At 43.2% G+C, this 21,306-nt stretch overlaps 1 protein-coding gene across 1 annotated transcript in view; it reads right to left on the bottom strand.

The window, feature by feature from the left end:
- Positions 1-21,306, bottom strand: part of slc4a5b (solute carrier family 4 member 5b) — a gene marked incomplete at its 3' end in the record, with an annotated part of 35,678 nt that overhangs the window by 9,122 nt on the left and 5,250 nt on the right. Inside the window, exons 6-19 of the mRNA XM_080742868.1 lie at positions 18,023-18,180; positions 17,394-17,481; positions 16,438-16,592; positions 15,472-15,615; positions 13,136-13,310; positions 10,809-10,942; positions 9,673-9,853; positions 9,072-9,162; positions 6,299-6,357; positions 5,705-5,896; positions 4,694-4,807; positions 3,030-3,143; positions 1,802-1,963; positions 360-538 (exon numbers count right to left, since the gene is read on the bottom strand). Of these exons, the coding sequence (XP_080598994.1) occupies positions 360-538; positions 1,802-1,963; positions 3,030-3,143; positions 4,694-4,807; positions 5,705-5,896; positions 6,299-6,357; positions 9,072-9,162; positions 9,673-9,853; positions 10,809-10,942; positions 13,136-13,310; positions 15,472-15,615; positions 16,438-16,592; positions 17,394-17,481; positions 18,023-18,180 (1,946 nt within the window). The remainder of the gene's footprint in view (positions 1-359; positions 539-1,801; positions 1,964-3,029; positions 3,144-4,693; positions 4,808-5,704; positions 5,897-6,298; positions 6,358-9,071; positions 9,163-9,672; positions 9,854-10,808; positions 10,943-13,135; positions 13,311-15,471; positions 15,616-16,437; positions 16,593-17,393; positions 17,482-18,022; positions 18,181-21,306) is intronic.

The following is a 21,306-nucleotide window of genomic DNA, read 5'->3' as shown; positions in this document are numbered from 1 at the left end:
AAATGGCTGAAATGTATGTAGGGTTGAAGTTCTACAAGCTCAAAATGTGTGAGCTTGTAGATCGGCAATTTTCAAATGGCTGAAATGTATATAGGGTTGAAGTTGGTTATTGTATGTTTTGTAATAATAATCAAAATCCGCAGAGTAACTACAGTAGTAACTACGTTTTCAAATAAATGTAGTGGAGTAAAAGTACAATATTTGGATGCAAGATAGTGGAGTAGAAGTAAAAGGACTGGAAATTGGAAATATTCAAGTAAAGTATAAATACCTCAAAACGGTACAGTTACTGTACACCACTGGTGACAGCGACTATATCATGATGAGTCAGGATTACGGGATTGCAAAAAGGGACTCACCGGACTCCCAGGAACTGGGGCTGTTCTCCCGGTGCACTGGACTCACTCTCCATCTTCAGAGAGTCGATGTGAGCGATGGAGATGACGGTAGCAGCCACGTACCAGGGCAGACCCATGAAGGAACACACCGCCATCAGGATACCAACCCACAACAGGTCCAGATGGTAGCCGCAACCTTTCTGCAATGTGAGTCGGCGGACAAGCGCTTATAGAGCAGTGTTTCTCAAACTTTCACATTTCAAGGTGTTCCCTTAACGGGTTCATTTGGTTTCATTTGTACGCTGTCAGAGAGAGTTACAGAGTTGCATGGGTCAATTTAGACCCCCTAAAGGAACCCACAGAGTCCCTGGAATCCACTTTGAGAACCACTGTTATAGAGAACACACGTCTATCTCCAGAACTATAAAAGTTGACTCAAGTGATAGTGGGCGGTATAATCCAAGTGTGTTGTATCCAGTCATATAGGCTACTACTTGCAAAACATTTTTTCCTCAAACCTTACTTTACAGTCTCACGCACGAACGAGGAGCATTTACATTCACTTGCAACAAACATTCTCAGTTAATTGAATCATGTCAGTATTTGAAGAAAGAAGGAAGAACAGAAGAAAGTAATGTAATTAAAACATATACAGTATGGCAGGCTTTCTCAGACTTGTTTTGGTGCTTTCCCCTGCTTTCTCCCCAATTTAGTCGTTTTGGCAATTATTTCCTCCCCACAAACATTTCTATGTATTGTCACTGCTGTTGTGTCCTACTGGCTTACTTGCCAGTGAGGAGCCCCCACCGTGAAGACATAGAGATGTAGAGCCGTCACCCTACTACACCCACAAAAACTCCCTGCTGACAGGTAAGCTCACAACGACTGTGTGAACTTGTGAATTTTTTTTTTTTGATTCTTGTTTTTTTAAAGGTAGGGTAAGTGATTTCATTTAATTCAAATAATAACAAAATTGTTCTACGTTTGGTCCATATTTGCACTTCAGCCTTATCCCCTGTGAGGAGAAAAAAGCAGTTCCGGTTTTGGTGGAGGGGACAGGTTTTCCTCCAAACTGAAACTTAAATGAAATCACTTACCCTAACCTTTAAGTGAAAGTGGTTAAGTGCATCTGTGGGTTATAAATATCGAACCTATGAAAAGTATTAACAATATTTTGTGACAAAATATTAACTATGTTGGATCCATTGGCTCCATTGATGTTTTCTGTAAAGAGTGACCGATTTGGACGTATACAAGGTTTCCACCCGACAGCGGAGCTCTAACATGGTGGACAGGCCTCTATAAAAGTGGTTCCCAAAGTGGATTCCAGAGACTCTGTGGCCTGTGGGTTCTTTTAGAGGGGTCTAAATTGACCCATACAAGTCTGTAACTTTGACAGTGTACAAATGGACCCGTTAGGGGAGACCTTGAAATGTGAAAGTTTCAGAAACACTGCTCTGTACCTTCAGTTTGTTCTCCTTGCGGTTGACGATGACGGCGCTGATCTGCTGGTCCATGAAGATGAGGATGGTGACCAGCAGGGCGGGGACAAAGCTGGCCACGTACACCCACCACGGGTTCTTCCCAAAGGGCATCACCAGCCAGCCACGGTCTGGCCGAGTGGGCTACAGCACAGTGGGTGCACACACACGCACGCACGCGCACGCGCACACACACACACACACACACACACACACACACACACACACACACACACACACACACGCACGCACACACACACAGGTTTATATTACTACATGCGAGGATATAAACGTTTTAGGACAATTTTTTAAATTGCTGAACATTGCTGGAAAATAGCCGGTCTACAAGCTACAAGCTACTTTTCAGTGTGTGATATCGGCTCACAACTTGGCCTACATTTCAAAAAGGGAAAACTCTAACCCCCAACCCCTAAACCTAACCTAAAATATTTTGTTTACAATAAAACAAAACATTTTCTTGTCAGGACCAGGAAAATGCTCACAATGTTTATTTCTTAAATTCTACTACACATTTGGTACTCAGTCACAAATGCAGTAATACAAGCGCATGGATGCACATGCATGTGAAAAGGAGGGGCCCACGTACAGACCCCTGGGGGATCCCGGTCAACAACAGCATTTATTAGGGTTTCAGTGGTTAACAGAATGTGTGATACAGAATAAGTAATGTAAAAGATAATTCATAATGAAGATACAGAAATGCGCGTCTGCAATGCATAACATAGTAGTATACTGTACTTTTAGTTCATATTTATCGGCATCACAAAGAAAACAATCTTTAGTGTTTCGCCAGTTATTTGGGGGCCCCCTTGCAATCACACTCACGCCCCGTCTTGTGTTGAGAACCACTACTCTATGGTCAGAGACAACATGGTATTGTACAGATAAAGACATAAAATAAAAAGTAACATATCGTCGTTGTCGGGTGGAAACCTTGTATGTCCAAAACCGTTTGTTTAGTATTTATCATTTTTAAAATGATTTAAACTAGTGAAAACAGCCGATCTACAAGCACACAACGCCTCGCACCGCGAGGCGTTGTGTGCTTGTAGATCAGCTGTTTTCACTACTTTTGTTCGACAGCCTTGTGTGATGAAGCAGGGCTTTACTAGTAAAAATGTACACATTTGAAACCTGGAGATACAAGGTTTCTGCCCGACAGTGACGATATACATGCACGCTTGTGTACCTTGAACTCTGTGGGGACGATTAGTTTAGGAGTGTCTAAACCCATCAACATGTCCAGACCCACAAAGGTCATGATTGACATGAAGATGGAAAAGTCACTGATTAGCTTCCTCAGCTACAGGCAGCGGTGACAGAGAGAGAACACACCACGTACACAAAGACAACAGTGCGGACACACAGACAGAGAAGGTTAAGGAGTTACTCAGCATGAAAGATAGAAAAGTGAAACGTTAATACAACAAAATGTTACAGTGACGGTTACGTGCGATTGAAGAAACCACAGATAAGAAAGCTACGTGTGGAAATAAAGAGTAAACTGGAGTGTTTTCCCCTTTCTTTCTTTCTTTCTTTCTTTCTTTCTTTCTTTCTTTTACGTACCATTGAAGAAACCACAGATAAGAAAGCTACGTGTGGAAGTAAAGAGTAAACTGGAGTTTTTTCCCCTTTCTTTCTTTCTTTCTTTCTTTCTTTCTTTCTTTCTTTCTTTCTTTCATTTAAAAATCTTCTTTATACATATTGCCTGGCAAGCTTCTATTACTGTATATTGTCTCTCGGGTGAAAACCTCATAATATTACATCCAAAGCTGTTAATATTCAAAATTCTAATTCCACAATAATGGCAAACAAATAGCAGATCTACAAGCTCAAAACACACCACAATGTGATGCGTTTCGAGCTTGTAGATCTGCTATTTTTGCTACTTAAAAATGATAAACAACGATAACGGGAAACCTTATTGTCAGGGTTCCCAGAGTCAGTTGCAAATCTGCAGGCTGCCCGTCATCCCCTGGCTTCTCATCCACCCTCCAACCACACTGCCAGTAGAATATCTTATACACTAGCATAGAGCCCTGGGGGATACCAGTCAAGCACCCAGTTTAAGTGGTTAGTTAAGGGAATAGGAAAGAGGTAAATAATCACGGTCATGCATAACTAGGGATGGAGCTTGTTCATTTTTATTGATAATGAGCACCTTATCAATCCTGCTTATTGAGCTGGGCTTTTATCAAGCCCACTATTGAGCATTTTCTAATATTTTGTGGAACAATATAATACGACGAATTCTGAATATTGGGCTGTTGTGACTGACTTTGTGGCTGACCACAATCTGTGAAAATGACAATCGACAAGTATTATGAATAAATATCATTAAAACAACCATTCATTAATGTGCAATAAGTGTTAAATTGCTTTATATTATGAATAGTACTGTAATATTTTTGATAGCCTCTAGTCTTGATTGTTTAAACATGACATCATGGGCCGCTATATGCTACGTAACAGGCTTGATAAGTCCAAAGCTTATTGATACGGGGTACTCAATACATTGTTTATCGAGTATGTAACAGGCCCTTGTTTCGAGCTCCATCCCTCGTTGTCGGGTGGAAACCTTGTATGTCCAAAACCGATGAACTAAACTAGTGAAAACAGCCGATCTACAAGCACACAGCGCCTCACACCGCGAGGCGTTGTGTGCTTGTAGATTGGCTGTTTTCACTACAGTTGTGCGACGGCCTTTTCTGATGAAGCAGTGCTTTAATTCGCAAAAGAAATACACATTTGAAACTTGGAGATACAAGGTTTCTGCCCGACAGTGATGCTATGCATAACAGACACTGAACAACATGAGAGAGGGATAAGGAGATGCTGAAGGAAGGAAGGAACCTTGATCTCAGTGGGGACATGCAGCTTGGGCGTGTCCAACTCCAGCAGGCAATCCAAAGCACAGAACACCAGGATGGAGATGATGATGGAGAAGTCAGCTATCAGGGAACGAAACTGGTACAGCATGCGGGACAGCCAAAGAGAAGGGGGGAGAGGGGGAGGGGAGAGGGAGTGGACGGATTAAGCAGGAACATAAACTGGAATATGTTTAAGAAAGGAGAAGGGTCAGGGAAGGGGTCGGGGGGAAGAGGGAGAAGGGATGGGGTGAGTGAGTGCATGGTTTCTGGTTCCAGGGCATTCTCACCCCAACAGCGTCATTTTTCATCCCTTGGTCAAGGTAGCTTAAGGCCAATACATACTCCTTGCGACATGGGAAAATATTTCGGTTCGGAAAGCCTTTCCGAACTATAGTTCGGAGAGTCAGGACATATGGAGGTGTACGGGTACTTTTCCGAAGTTCAGAATGGCGTCAATTTGTAGTTTATCACCTCTCCTTCCCGAAGAAAAGTTTGGACGTTGAAAAGAGTATGTATTGTGCTCTATGCGTCCTATGCTGAGACGTACTGTAAGGAACTTTATGTGTCACCATGAGGTCTCTTGGCATCAACAACACCAATGGAACAGTTATTTACACTTTGATTAACTGCAACGGTTAATCAAACTAATCGATCATCAACTTTGGGGTAAAACACTATTAGTTTTCCCTTTCCCCCCTGTTAACTTTTCTTTCTGAGAATGCATTGCTCTTTCAGTTGCACCATCATTGTCTATCATTCATGGAGCTTTTTGTGATGTGAGAGCAGACTGCAGAGGCGTCAATTGGGTATGGCAAGGTATGGCAGCTACCATACCTTGGCTACAGAGGGGGGGGAATGTACTTCTTAAAATAAATTCATCATGCCTGTTGTATGGCAACATGACTGGTGTCTTGCACGCGCGTGAAGACACCAGTCATGCTGCCATACCTTAGCTTTTGCTGAACTGACGCCACTGTGTGAGTGAGTGTTTTACCTTGGTGGGGAAGTATGTGCTGGACTTGAACTTCTTGAGGGAGACGGTCATGGAGTAGGTGCCGATGAAGAGGATGAAGGACATGAGGGCCAGGTCGGGGACGTACTTACAGGACGAGCCCACCAACACGCCTCCGTACTTGATGCAGTCCTTCTTATTCATCCGACTCCAGTCTATGTCTGACAGATTATACTGGAAGCAAGAGAAAAAGGTGTAGGTGAGAAAAAACAAGAGAGAAAGAGGTGAAAAGAAAGGTCAAGACATGAAATGATAGATAAAGGGCCTTTTTTTGTGGCCTTTGCATGTTCTTCCCGTGTTTTTATTTATTCTTTATTTGTGGACGGAATTGGCAAAATATTTAGTTTTAGTCATAATAGCCTAGTTTTTATTTAAAAAGGTAGTCGCAATTGTCATAGTTTTAGTCGACCAGATTAACACTGTAAAAATGTATACTGCAATATAAAAGTATACTGTAGATATTAAAGCCCTCAGTCTGCAGGATCATCCAGTAGGGCCTTCTCATTTCACTAACTGCTGATTGTCATAAGGTATTAGTGGGATGACAGGACAGACAAAAAATCCTATTTGACTTACCAACAGGGTCATGTTGTCATCTGCTAGCGGCGCTGAAACATTCAAACCCATTGCCCATGCTGGGGAGAAAAAAAAACAGGAAGACAAAAATAGAGGGAGAATGAATTGTGCTTAATATTAGAGCTAAAACGCGCTACTGCATATGAATTAAGCAATGATAAAGAAACTATTGGGTTATAGTTGACAAAACAAGGAATACAACTGGAGAGAGAGAGAGAGAGAGATCCCAGGCAAACGACAATAAGCTTCTCCATCCAAATTTGTCTATGTTCTTTTCTTCTGGGGTCCCTGGTACAAAATCTTTTGAGGTGTGGGATACATATCAATTTGGGGGGCCAAAAGTATGGTGTAGCAGGGCTGGATACTTACTCAGTCGGAAGCCAGAGATAATGAGGCAGAAACAGACATAAAAGACATAAACATATTACTTACTGAAGTCAGACTACACACCACATCATTTCATATCGTAAATTACTAACACACACACACACACACACACACACACACACACACACACACACACACACACACACACACACACACACACACACACACACACACACACACACACACGTCACACACGTCATTATAGACATAGATTTCTTTTGTTTTTGTTTTTTACACAAAGGCTCTATCCTTTGAGAATAAACACGCTAAAGTTATTCATTGGTTTGTTTTGAATGGTACAACAATGCTATTGTTATTCATGCAATCAACATACTGAAAGGCGCTACACAAACTGCAAAAAAGATATGACAATATAATATGTCTCTTATGCAGTTTACTTTTTTATAATTTAGGCAGTTAGCGGACAACTAATCCAGAGAGACTTAAATATGTAAAATGGAAATGTCAGTAGAGTGCAAAGGAGAAAAAACTAAAAACAAAACAAGTAACATGTGAACAAGTGTCTGTATAGTATAGAGGGTCTGCACGTCCACTGGGACCCGCCCCCCTAATCTAGACTGAGTGGCAAAACATTGAGCAGCATGGAGCATTGGAGTTTGGAAGTGCTAGTTGCAAATCACTCAACGGCCCTGCATACCACCTGTTTATAATTTGCACATAATGCAGGAGGCAGCAGGATGTTGTGTTGTAGAAAAAGAGGATAATTCAAACTTTCAGTACAGCCGCAATGTTGGTGAGTTAAAGGAGTAGTTCACCCCCAAAATGACTTTTTTTCTATTGATTAGTCACGCCATGGAGACTAGAGTTTCAATAATATTTTTGGGTTTTTGTCACATTCCTAAGACAAAAATGTGATAACAATACATTTACCCCCATTCGTTCCGGATGGTGACCCGTTTCGAAACGGGTCACCATCCGGAATCAATGGGGGTACATTTACTCGAATCAAATTTTTGTCTTAGGAATGTGACAAAAACCAAAAAATATTATTGAACTCTAGTCTCCATGGCGTGACTAATCAATAGAAAAAAAGTCATTTTGGGGGTAAACTACTCCTCTAACTTAGTTTAATACAATCAGATAGGACTTTTCTGTTTGGATGTATGGGCTGTCAATGGCAGAAATTAGTGTTTTGCCACTCAGTAGGCGTGTTCCCACATAACTTCCAGCAACAGTGATGTCACGCGCATACCCTCTATTACTTTAGGTTACAACCAATATTATATCTACATAGTAACACCATTGCCCCCTGTGTGACCTCGACAGAAGGTCAAATGACAATTACGGCAGCTCTGAGTGGCTGGCATCGATGACACATGAGTCAGGGGATGGACAGACCCTCCACCCAATATATCGGCTGCCGTTAATGTATTTTGAGCTGCTGTCGAATTTACGCAGAGGGCATTCCCATATAGTGAAAATGAAGTGACTCAGACTCCCAGAGGGCATTCCCATCGTGAAAATGGTGTTATGCAGAGGGCATTGCCATAGCTACGCTCTAACGTTTCCACTTATTACGGTCTTCTTCAGAATATGGCGATTTTAAGTAGAAATTATATTAATTAAGCTTTGGACTGGGAGCCCTTTATGCTGGTGAGGAGTATATAGGGCTGAAGTGGTTCATGTATGTAATAATAAAACAAATCTACAAAGTAAACTAGTAACTAAAGTTTTAGTTAAAAGTGCTTAAATAAATGCTTTTAGTCACTTAACACCACTGCTGAAGATTGTCAGTTAAATTCAATGTAAATACTTTGTGGGGGCGGCAGTGGCTCAGGAGGTAGAGCAGCCGCCTAAGAATCAGAAAGGTTCCAGGTTCGATCCTCCTGGCTACCTTGACTTACCAAAACACTGAACCCCTAGCTCATACATGGGAAACTGGTGGCCTGGGGCCACATGTGGCCCCCACCTTCACTTAATGCAGCCCGCAGGTTAATATCAGAATATTGATTTATTATTCAAAACATGCAAACATGACCCGCTTTAATTACTTCAGTCTCTATTAGTAGCTTTTAATGTCCAATCTATTTGTATTTAAGTTCATAAAGTTAACATAAGAACAGATAAATGTATTTGAAATTAAATAAAATGTTTTACTTTTCAGGATTCCAATTAAAAAATAGCTAAAAATAATCCAGGATTCCAATTCAAATATAGAAAAATAACCAATATTTTCGACTGTATATTATGCATTGTGGCCCTCTGGCGTGAGTGTGAAAATATAGTGGCCATCTCCATCATGAAAGTTGCCCACCCCTACCATAAATGCTCCTGATGAGCAGGTTGTTGCCTTGCACGCTTTCTTCCATCCTCAGACACTATATTAATGCAGTCCATTTACCATGAATAGAATGTGTGCACTTACCTTGGTCTGGAGCGATGCAGTCACACTTGTAAGATGTCACAGTGTCAGGCTTAAAGCCGCGGTTGATTGGGTAGTACTTGAAGGACCCTACCTGTGAAAGACATGTGTCTTAAATGTCATCATATTACCTGTACTCCATTTACAGTGTGTGTGTGTGTGTGTGTGTGTGTGTGTGTGTGTGTGTGTGTGTGTGTGTGTGTGTGTGTGTGTGTGTGTGTGTGTGTGTGTGTGTGTGTGTGTGTGTGTGTGTGTATGTGTGTGTGTGTGTGTGCGCGTGCGTTTGTGTGTGAAAAAGAGAGAGATAACTTAAGAACATATAACATCACTGTTGGGCAGCAACCTCATATCTCCAAGTTTCAAATGTGTACATTTCTTCATAAATGTATTCCTAACTTTGCCATACAGTCACACAAAAGTTGCAAAAATATGTAGTTCTGCATGCTTGTAAGTGTGAGTGTATAAGGAAATCATTTTAAAATGTATTTTAGTGTGACACTGTAGTATGATCAAGTTGGGCGTTCATTTACAAAAAAACGAAACACAAAAAGTTAAAATATGGAGATATGCCCCGACAGCAACGATTATGTTTATGTTTACCCACCATCTTCTTGATGGCGTCTGAGATGAAGATGAAGGAGATGAGACTGGAGAAGCCCTCCTCGGTGAAGCGGGTCATGTACTTGATGATGAAGCTGGCGTCCGACGCCACCAGGACCAGACACTGGAAGCACGAGTGCAGGCCGATCCACAGACGCAGCTCCATGTAGTCGATATCGTTCTTCCTGACAGGAGACAGTTCACAGGAAGAGAGAGTAAAAGGCCTGCAAAAGCCTGCAAACATATGGATTATTACTTGTGCCAGCAATTACTGTGTTCGGTGTATCTGAGCATCCCTGTTTACGTAATCCAATGGGAAAACCCTTGAAAAAACATTGGGTGATGTCACCAACAAGTCCGATATAAATAACAAGGCGCAAGTTAGCACCTCGGCAGAGAGCCAAATTGCCAACCCACATACAGTACATACAGACAGCACCAAACAGCACTGATCGCACGCTCTGCTGGCGCACAAGTAGGCCATATATGGCCACGAGTGCACAAGGTGTAAGTTGGCACCTCGACAGAGTGCAGTCTAGTTTTATTAGCGATTATTCTACCGATTAATTGAATAGGGTTTCTTAAGGTTTTGTAATGTTTCTTATATATCAACAAATCGATTACACACTGAAGCATTGTTTTATTTTATACTTTGTTGCACAATGGTATCTAAAAAAGGAGATCTTCAAGCTTACAGCGCGTCATGATGCAACAAGAACACTTAAGCCGTGCTTGGCATAGTTGAGTAATATTTGACCAGAAGTATTACACTACAGCATCATGGGTCTTCAACAGTGGGTCCAGCAACAGCCGTCCGGGTCATACCTTACCCATCCTTCACCTTATCCCTAAACTTATTTGCCTTTTTTTACTATTTAAAAAAAAAAACATTTAAAAATGCTTCAAATAGACGATCTACATCGACACGTTGTGAACTTGTCAGTAGATCAGCTATTTGAAATATTCAAATTATTATTTGGGGATAAGGGGTAAGGTAAGGTAGAGCCCATAATCTGCAACACAAATTTCTAGAATATACCTGCTTCATCTCGCTCTCTCAGCTAAGGGGCCCTTGGCCCTGAAAGACATAGTAGACCCCTTGTAACACTTTGACTCGCGCACTGAGGTGGAGTGTCTTACTTGCTGAATTCATAGAGCAGTTTCTCAAAGATGAGGATGGGTCCAGTGGAGCTGAGGATGATGAGAGGCTGACCTCCCAACAGACAGAACACTGTCCCCGCCAGAGCAGTACCCAGAAAACTCTCCATCACTCCCTGAGAGAGAGAGAGAAGGACGGACAGATCAGTGGTGGAAAAAGTACTCAAATTTTGTTCTAGTAAAAGTATCAATACTGCAATGTAGAAATACTCCGTTAGGGTGCCCTCACACCAAAGTACCTATGAGAGTGGAATCCGCGTTCCGCCAATGCATTTCAATGAGAGTGAAGCAGTTTCACGCCAGCAGAAGATTTCTGCAAAAAACGCTCCCTTCTCATTGAAATGCATTGGCGGAATACAGATTCCACTCTCATAGGTATTTTGGTGTGAGGGCACCCTTACAAGTAAAAGTCCGGAATTCAAAATGTACTTGAGTAAAAGTACAAGTATTGGCATCAAAATATACTTTAAGTACCAAAAGTAAAAGTACAAAATGTTTGAAAATAGCAGATCTACAAGCTCACAACGCATCGCGATGCGTTGTGAGCTTGTAGATCTGCTATTTTCAAATAGCCTAGGTATAACATAGGGCTAAATTGGTTAATGTATGTTTTGTAATATTATAGTTATAGTTTATAACTGCAAAGTAACTAGTGACTAAAGTTTTCAAATAAATATAGGGAGTAAAAGTAGTACAATATTTGGATCCGAAATGTAGTGGAGTAGAAGTAAAACTATTGGAAATTGGAAATAGTCAAGTAAAGTACAAATACCTACTTTATTTAGGTATTTGTACTTAAGTAAATGTACTTAGTTACTTTACACCACTGAGACAGATGGACAGACAGACAGACAGACAGACAGACAGACAGACAGACAGACAGACAGAGAGTGACTACTAACCACTTTCAACGTGGTGTCCTATTATTATACATGGTACGTCATTATAATTTAGGTGAAAATGCTGAAAAATTACCAAACATTTTCAATACAAAATGTTCAACATAATCAAAAATAGCGAACACAGCAGCAGATGTACGAGAAATGTTGCTGTTATTTAGTTGTATACCGAATGTCCTTCTATTCTTGAGGACTGGTCAAGCCCTGGCTGAAAAATTACCATGGTAAGCATGATGCATCCATGCTACACCAGAACCATAGTTGAATTTTAATTTGCTCTAGTGCATTGGTTCTTAATGTGGGGTCCGGGGACCCCCAGGGGTCCTTGAGGGAGTTCCAGGGGGTTCTAAGGTGGGCTAATAATGCCGCGCTATGAACTTGTAGATCTGCTATTTTTGAATGTGTGCCAATCTTTTAATATATATTATTTTAAAGGGAAGATTTTTAACTCAAATCTTTGCTTCTGGGGGGTGTCCCTGGAACAAAATATGTTGAGATGGGTTCCGTGGTCAAATACATATGATTCTAGTGGTCCTTGACATTAAAAATGTTGAGCACCACAGAGAAAGAAACATACGTTATTCTGAAAACCATTAGGATTTGGAAGACATTTTTAGGTATTTTTCAGGTCTTAAGGCCCATTCCTACTAGCCTGGCGGGGCCCGACGTTATCTGTGTTCATTCCTTCCACAGTATAACGTCTGGCCTTTGGCCTATTGGCAGCTTGAAAAGTGGGCGGGAGTACTTGCCTTGACAGACAGACTCCTCTAACCAATCACCATCTCTCAGCCAGTCGGAAGAACGGCAAACAAACACGTCTTTTCGGCCGATAAACTCCACTAGCGCATCCTCCGTGTTGCTTTTTAATTGTTGTAATTGATTCCAACTCTGAAATAACTGCACTTATTGGTTGTTTTATTGTTAGAGCGTTAACTGTTACACTTTTTGCATCGCGAGGGCAGCCATTGTTGTTTTGAAAATGCTGCAGCCTGCAGCATGCATCTACGTCACCGTCTACACATGGACCAATCAGGGAAATCTTTTCACTTGTTGTCAGGAAGACTACGTTTGTTGTGCGGAAGCATAGTGCGGAAGCAGTCACTGATTGGCCCCGATCAGAGAATAATCTGTATACTCGCTGCCAATCAACGGAAGTCCAGACGTTATACTGTGGAAGGAATGAGTGAGTGAACGCAGATGACGTCGGGCCCCGCCAGGCTACATTCCTACTGGGCCAGAAAACAGATAAAAGAAAATTTCCATTCAAAGTGGATGGTAGATACAGCTAAAAAAAATATCTGCCACAGATATGTCATTTATCTGTGGCATATCTGGAGAAAGAGATTTTTTTATCTGTTATCTGGCCCAGTGGGAATGGGCCTTTAATGAGTGAAAAAGCGCTGCTGTCACCTGGTAGTTGTCGGTGGCGTCTCCCAGCAGGCCTCCGAAGGTGATGGCGTTGGTGATGGTGCCCAGGTAGATGAAGAGCACCGCCGAGATGGACTGGATGTGGAAACCTCCGTACAGGTCACTGCAGAACCAGGGCGCCTTCCTCTTGATGTCCAGCCATAGACCCCCACAGAACCTGGCAACACACACTGCATGCTGTAACCATAGACCCCCACAGAACCTGGCAACACACACTGCATGCTGTGACCATAGACCCCCACAGAACCTGGCAACACACACTGCATGCTGTGACCATAGACCTCCACAGAACCTGGCAACACACACTGCATGCTGTGACCATAGACCCCCACAGAACCTGGCAACACACACTGCATGCTGTGACCATAGACCTCCACAGAACCTGGCAACACACACTGCATGCTGTGACCATAGACCCCCACAGAACCTGGCAACACACACTGCATGCTGTGACCATAGACCCCCACAGAACCTGGCAACACACACTGCATGCTGTGACCATAGACCTCCACAGAACCTGGCAACACACACTGCATGCTGTGACCATAGACCCCCACAGAACCTGGCAACACACACTGCATGCTGTGACCATAGACCCCCACAGAACCTGGCAACACACACTGCATCCCGATCCCGACGAACTTTGCTTTGTGTCACTCCCCCATCTCTCTCTCCCCATTTCCATGGTACTGAGTGCCGTGCTATGAGCTTTTAGATCTGCTATTTCTTTGAAAAATCATGAAAATGTGTATATATTTTTGAATGCAAACTTTTGCAACTTAAATCTTTGCTTCTAGAGGTCCCTGGAACAAAATCTTTTCAGATGGGGGTCCGCAGCCAAATACATATAATTCTAGGGGTCCTTGACATGAAAATGTTTGAGCACCACTGACATAGAAACATACGTTTTTTTCAGAAATCTGTTAGGATTCAGAACACATTTGTAGAATTGGCCTCAGGTCTTATAATGGGTGAATGAATGTAACCTCGAGCTGACACGGTGGTACCAGAGTTACGTCACGCTTTGAACTCGCCGCAGACCGGAAGTGGCGTCGCATGGAGCCTGTTCTCATTCTTATCGAGGCTCTGCTGCTCTCCTGCCCGTCCGCCCCCACAATAGCCGAGGTATTTTCAATCACTGGTAAGTAGACGAAATCACGTCTTTTTCACCCTTTTAACGCATTCACGGGCCTCTCGTGAATGTGTGAATGCGTGAATGCGTTAAAAGGGTGAAAAAGACGTGATTTCGTCTACTTACCAGTGATTGAAAATACCTCGGCTATAGTGGGGGCGGACGGGCTGAAGAGCAGCAGAGGCTAGCTAGGAATGAGAACAGGCTCCATGCGTGCGCAAGTGCACATGCGTAAGCTTCCCACCATAGAGTAAATAGGCTTTCCACGCTTACTATGGGAGTCGACGTAAGTGACGTAACTCTCTTATATACACTCTGGGTGGTACCAGTCGCCTCCATCCACAAGTTTCCCAAGGAGTCTACTGGGGAAAGGGGTGTGTGTTAATGTGGGCTTCACTTCCTCCACACAGCTGATTCAAATCACTTGACAAACACCAAGTAATCACCATGCAGAGATGCAGGTGTCACAGCAGCAAGGCAACCAGTCAGAATCTAACAGCTAAGAGGAACAGGATGTGATGCCCACCTTTCACGCAAGGGCTCATGGGACACTGAAAACTTGTGGATAGGCCCGTAGACATAAAAAGGTAGACGCCTCCTTCGGCTCTGGGGCGTCCGTCTTGGTTGATAGGCAACTTTTCCAAGACTGTATGGCTGCAGGCATGGACGCTTCCGTGTGTGTCACTGAAGGGGACGTTCAGTTGAATTGAAGTCCAGGAAAACATGCCCTGCGATTGGCCAGTAGTTTTTTTGAGTGGCAGCCTGCCTTCGACACTTCCGCATTTCTGCCTATCAAGTTTGACGGGTCGCTCCAATGAACTGCAGCGGCGGACGAGGTATCTAGCTTTTTATATCTGTGGATAGGGAGGTAGGCCTATCCACAGCCATCCATAGTGGATGATAGCAACGTTCAGGCAAGTCCCGGAAAAGACACGCTGTGATTGGCCAGAGGTACTTTGAGTGACAGTTCACCTCCAAACATTATTTACTATTCTGGCCCCCTGGATTACAACTTCTAACTGCGCTGAGTCGGCTCATGCGACCATTCGCAAAGCTCGACACGGCGACTCACTAAAGTAATGTCGTTTTCCATGTTTTCTCAGTCTTGCATTCAGCCAATGAGAACGCAGGCCGCAGGGAGGGCGGCGCTTGCCCGAATGTCGCCACGTTTCACTGCTATGCCTACCTCCCAGTGAACTCCAGCTCCTCTCCCAGCTCATGTGGGAGCGGCATCTCCTCCTCCTCCCCTGCACCTCCTCCTCCTCCTCCCCCGGCTCCCCCGGCCGAGCCGTTCATCTGCTCCACCTCACTCAGGTTCAGCACAGACTTCCTGCAGGGAAGGAGGAGAACGTGGAATAGTTACAGTGGTTTTCAACCAGAGGTCCTTGAGGGGGTTCCAGGTGGTCCCCAGCTAAATGACAGACAGTTGGTAACCAAATGGACCCTTAGAGATCTTGAACTCTTGAGAGGGTAAAATGAAACCAAACGAACCCTTACATGTCCATTTGGTTTCATTTTACGCTCTCAAAAGTAAAATAGTTGTTATACACCTGCATTACTCAGTTGCCAAGAGGTCTACACAATTAGAGTATGTAGAAGAATTGTTATTTTGATCATTTGCCTGTTATCTCTCTTATGGTACCAACATCAATACAGCATGGAATTATGGACAAGAGCTTATACGTTTTGGGCTACATTGGGAGGGGGACTCTGCATGTCATCCTATGGGGCTGGGGCAGCACCTGTCAGCAAAGACAGGAGGAGGTGGGAGCAGAAGGACGAAGGCTTTACATCCTCCCGGTGGGGGCTCCTCACTGGCTGGTGAGTCAGTAGGATACAACAGCAGTGACAACACATAAATGTGTGTGGGGAGGAATTAATAAAGGGTATGCGCATGTATGCATAAAGTGAATGGAAAATCGAGTGGCAAAGTGAGTTTAATGTCGTTTAACGTTGTTTAATGCAATCAGATAGGACTTTTCTGTTTGGATGCATGGGTTGTCAAGGCCAGAAAGTAGTCTTTTGCAACTCAGTAGGCGTTCCCGCATAACTTTCGGGTATGATGATGATGTCACACGGATACCCTCTATTGGCATAACGACTAAATTGGGGAGAAAAGGGGTAAAAATAAATAAAGTGAAGTGGTTGAAACCTCATTTCTGCAGATGGGATTTTCTTGGGAGGTTCGATGCGTATCTTGGGGTCCCACTCCCCCGGGGGAAGCACGATCACCTCGTTCAGAAACTCATCCACGCCTGCGATCAGGTCCTCGCGGTCCCTGGCCTTGTAGGCCACGTCACTGAACAGCTGCATGGGCGGAGAGAACAGCCTTCTGTACAGGTAAAGCCTACCAGTGGTCATTTCGTCTACTAAAACGATGACGAACAAATGTTCGTTGACTACCTTTTTTTTCACTGATGAAAACTAAATCAGAACTAAGCTATGATGACTAAAATCTAGACTGAATATGTTGTCTAAAATGTTAGGGAGGGACTAGTGGAGATGAGATCCAGTAGAACAAAAAGTCATTTTATGTTTGGCATTTTATGCGCTGTGAGCTTGTAGTTCGCCTATTTTCAGCTTGCAACCAAGCATAAAATCCTTTACACAGCCATTGGCAGCCATCAAGGCCGCCAAAATAAATCTTTGTCGACAAAATCAACTGTAGTTTTAGTCGACTAAAACTGGACTAAGACTATAGGATCCTCGTGATTCATGATCATAAAACATTTTATTAAGGGGAAGAATTATATAAATATATTACATTTTATTATATACTATATTTAATAAATATCCTTTGTTTTTCGATTTCTCAAAAGTGTTATGGTCATGAATCACCAGGATCCTGGATGGTTTGATTCTAGGCTTAAAATAATTGATAGGGAAAAATGGGAGTCTGGAATGATAGAACCAGAAAAATGGTTCCATCTAGCTAGGCCCTATTGTTGTAAATTGTTACTGGCTGATTATAATGAGGTGGCTCCCCGGGTGCTGTATTAATATATCCCAATAGTTACAGGTATGTCCAATATAGCCCAAAGACACAACTAAAGGGCTATTGTTATGTATTTATTTCTATAATGCTTATACACGTAAGTTCCAACTCACATCATCCACCATGAGTGTAGCAATAGCTCTTCCAATCTCATTGTAGGACTTGGTTTTACCATGGGGACCCAGCAACACAAACAGAAACCTATGACACACGCACAAACACACACACACACACACACACACACACGCACAAACGCGCGCGCGCGTGCACACACACACACACACACACACACACACACACACACACACACACACACACACACACACACACACACACACACACACACACACACAAGTCAAGTTATTCTTAGTTGTGTGTGCACCAGTGTCACACACCAGCGTATAAAGTATAAATCAAGCATAAATCCAACCCTAACCCCTAAACCTAAATGTCTAAACACAACCCCAGCCTGAATCTTCACCTACCGGTAATTGCACGCCAAAAATATCTTAAAACTAACAAACAAGCAAACAAACATTAGGAAAATTGTCTTCACAATGTCTATTTCTCAAATTCTACTTGGACAATTGGGACACTTGGACAACTCAAGTATAACAATACGAGTTCACACACACACACACACACACACACACACACACACACACACACACACACACACGCACGAATGCACGTATGCACACACGCACGCACGCACACACACACGCACAGAGTATAGACTGACCTGGTAGGAACAGGAACCTCAGTGAGGCCTCCTAGTGTCGTGGCCTGAGCCAAGCGCACAAAGGAGACAAAGGGCTTGTCCAGAAAGTCCACCTCGCCGACCAAGACATTGGACGCCTCGGCGTCACGAGGAATCTTCTTCATAAACTTGTTCTTCAGCTGGCAGGGGACACAGAAACAGATACGGAGTGAGACCATGAGTAAGTATAGAAATTGCAGTTTTCACTGTTCCCGACACTGTTTCTAGCTTGTTGCGACCGCCAGGTCGCAGTTACTATCAAAACCTCCACCGGCTGTCTGTCAGCCCCTCCGTCCCTCCGTCAGTCTGTCCGTCACGTCATGTCACACTTTTGGCCCTACTCGTATCTCTGCCACCGTTGCCCCTATCCATGCCAAACTTTGCACACGCACTACTTGGCTGGCAAACCACAACCTCCACCCCTGATTTCTCACATGGCCCTCTTCTAGCGCCACCATGAGGTTGCTTTTAATGCCACTTACAGGCCAATTTGTGTATACATGCGAGTCGCTTATCTCCCAATTAGGGAGTCTTACTGGTATTAGGGGGTGCTACATGTATCGGTATGCTAAAATGGGCTCATGGTCATGGGTGGGCAGCGGATAAAAAAACCCCAATGAAGAATTCATTCTAAAGTGAGTGTCCTTGTATAAAGTAAGCTTGTATGGTCATCGAGGCTACGGTAGGCCTAAGTGCTGCATACACTGGGTGAAAAGAGAGATTATCTGACATATACTGGTAGATTATATGACTGTTATTTTACAGGTATACTGGGCCAATGCCAATCACAGCTGGCTTAGTGCACATGCTCAGTGAAAATGCAGGTATAGGGAGGGGGAAAAATTCCCTCCCACCAGTGAGAAATCCTGGGACTTCTGAGGTGTGATTTCTGACAGCAACCACAACAGGGGTTCACGAATACTTAAGTAGTGGTACAATTCGGCTATATACCGAGCTGAATACGACTGATTATCTGGCTGATTATCTCATGTTTATGCCGGTTTATTTACTGAATATACCTGTCATAGAATGTAGTATACCCGTCCGATAATCTCTCTTTTCACCCAGTGATAGCGGCCCCAACCTCTAGTCTATATGCACAGAATCTCTGCATGTCTGATCAAGTGTCCCCCCCCCCCCCCCCATATCTTGAGAACTGTCCGACCGATCGACTTATTTCGTGCCATTTGTTACCTGAGGGAGCCCAGTGGGGAGTCAGTCGAAAATCCGCATTTCTCTGTGCATGTGTCTGTCTATGTGTCTGTGTCCCTTCTATGTTGAGTTTCTAACAATAATTGTTTCCCCCACTGCATCCACTCAAATTAAGTTAAAAACGTTAACACTTTTCCCCACCAGCGCTTCCCAACGAATGTCTTTGATAGTGGAAAGTGAGTTACATTATGTTTATGACTTAAGCTAACTTTCTAACGACATAAAATGATAATCTCACTGTATACAAACATGTACTGTACCCCCCCTCTCCCACACGCACACTTTCCCACATAGTCTGCTATGTACGTGGCCACAGCTAAAAGCTCTTTTGAAACCCCCCTTGCTCCTGGTCCAGAAGCATGTGGAAGCAGATCAAATCTCCACATAATCCACTCAATGCTGTTTTCACATCGGTCACTGTGCTACATACCTGCTCCACCCCCGGTCACTGGCCCTTTGTAACCTCATTTATACAGGAAATAACTGATCTACAAGTTCACAACAAACACTAAATCAACTATTTCTGGTGTGCTACAAGGCGCGCGGACAAGTGTGAGTCAGGCAGAACATTGCCAACCTCAAGCTATTGATTGCCCTGATGAATAAAATGATGATTTCACACGAATAAGTAATAACTCTCAGTTCAAGGACAAGCAAATAACCAATGGCAAATGACCTTTGTGGTCAGCATTAATGTGGCATATTGGTTTATGGTTAGTAACTTGTTCTCTTATTTTAATTAATTCTCATCTGCAGCATCCAAAAGACAACATATTGTTTCATCAACCTATACACTTCTTTAACCAGCTTAGTGGCCTTGTGGTTCAGAGACTAAAGACTATAAAAAATGGCACCCAATGCCTCCCTGCTTGGCACGCATGCAAGGATGCCATGTGTACTTATATACAGTATCATGTACCGGGGGTGCACTTAATTTTTTTTCTTCTTTTCTGAAGAGTAAGAGTTTTTGACATAATTGACGTTTCCACCCAACCGCAACGATATAGGCAGGGATGTTAAAGGGGCAGACCACCCATTTTCAATATTGAAATATGTCATTAATATACCTTAGAGGAGTTGTGTGGAAATAGAAAAAAAAGTTCCCCCCCCCTTCTGTGTTGCCTAGAACTGGAGGATTGATTTTGGGGTTTGTATTGTAAAGTACAATGTGTGATGTCATCAAGTTGTACTTTACAATACAAACCCCAAAATCAATCCTCCAGTTCTAGGCAACACAGAAGGGGGGGAACTTTTTTTCTATTTCCACACAACTCCTCTAAGGTATATTAATGGCACAGTTCAATATTGAAAATGGGTGGTCTTCCCCTTTAATGTGTCTGTGGAAATGACAGCATTATCTATACTATAATTTTGCGAATGTCTATCTGAGTGAGTGTCTGTCTGTCTGTCTGAGTGTCTGTCACAGCGTTTCTCCTCAGTGGCTGGAGCAATTGATCTGAAATCGCATCACCATTAGCATATGAACACACCTGACATAACTGTGAAGCCCGTTTGTCACTTTCACAAATCATAGGCTGTACATTAGCATTTTTATGGTGTAACTACTATCTATTCTGCATCTAGCATGAGGCATATCTATTCTGCATCTAGCATGGGGCAACATGTTTACCCAGCTCTGTGTGTGTGTGTGCGTGTGCGTGCGTGCGTGCGTGCGTGCGTGCGTGTGTGTGTGTGTGTGGGTGGGCGGGGGCCCTCTTTCAGATGTTGTCATGTAGATCGGTACACAGTATCTCTGTAGCCTTTAAACGAAACGGGTATTTCTTACATTGATGCTCCTACATATTATCATGCAAGCACCAGTTAAAGTTACTTTCCATCCCTCATATACTGTGTGCACAGTGCACACCCCATAACCCACACACTGCACATCATTTCGGAGCTCATATCTTTGAACGGGTAAGGACTAGTGTTTATAAATCCCTTTCGCTGTCAGTTCAAAGCCGACTGCAAGTGTCATGCAGATCCATGTGCCTAACTAATTAAACTAAACCCATAAGTGGCGTGCATGTGTGTGTTTGTGTCTGCTCAGCTAC

This window comes from Nannobrachium achirus (genome assembly GCF_963921795.1).
Source record: "Nannobrachium achirus genome assembly, chromosome: 15".
Lineage (NCBI taxonomy): Eukaryota > Metazoa > Chordata > Actinopteri > Myctophiformes > Myctophidae > Nannobrachium > Nannobrachium achirus.
The sequence above is the reverse complement of the archived record's forward strand: the minus strand, read 5'-3'. Positions and strand labels throughout refer to the sequence as shown.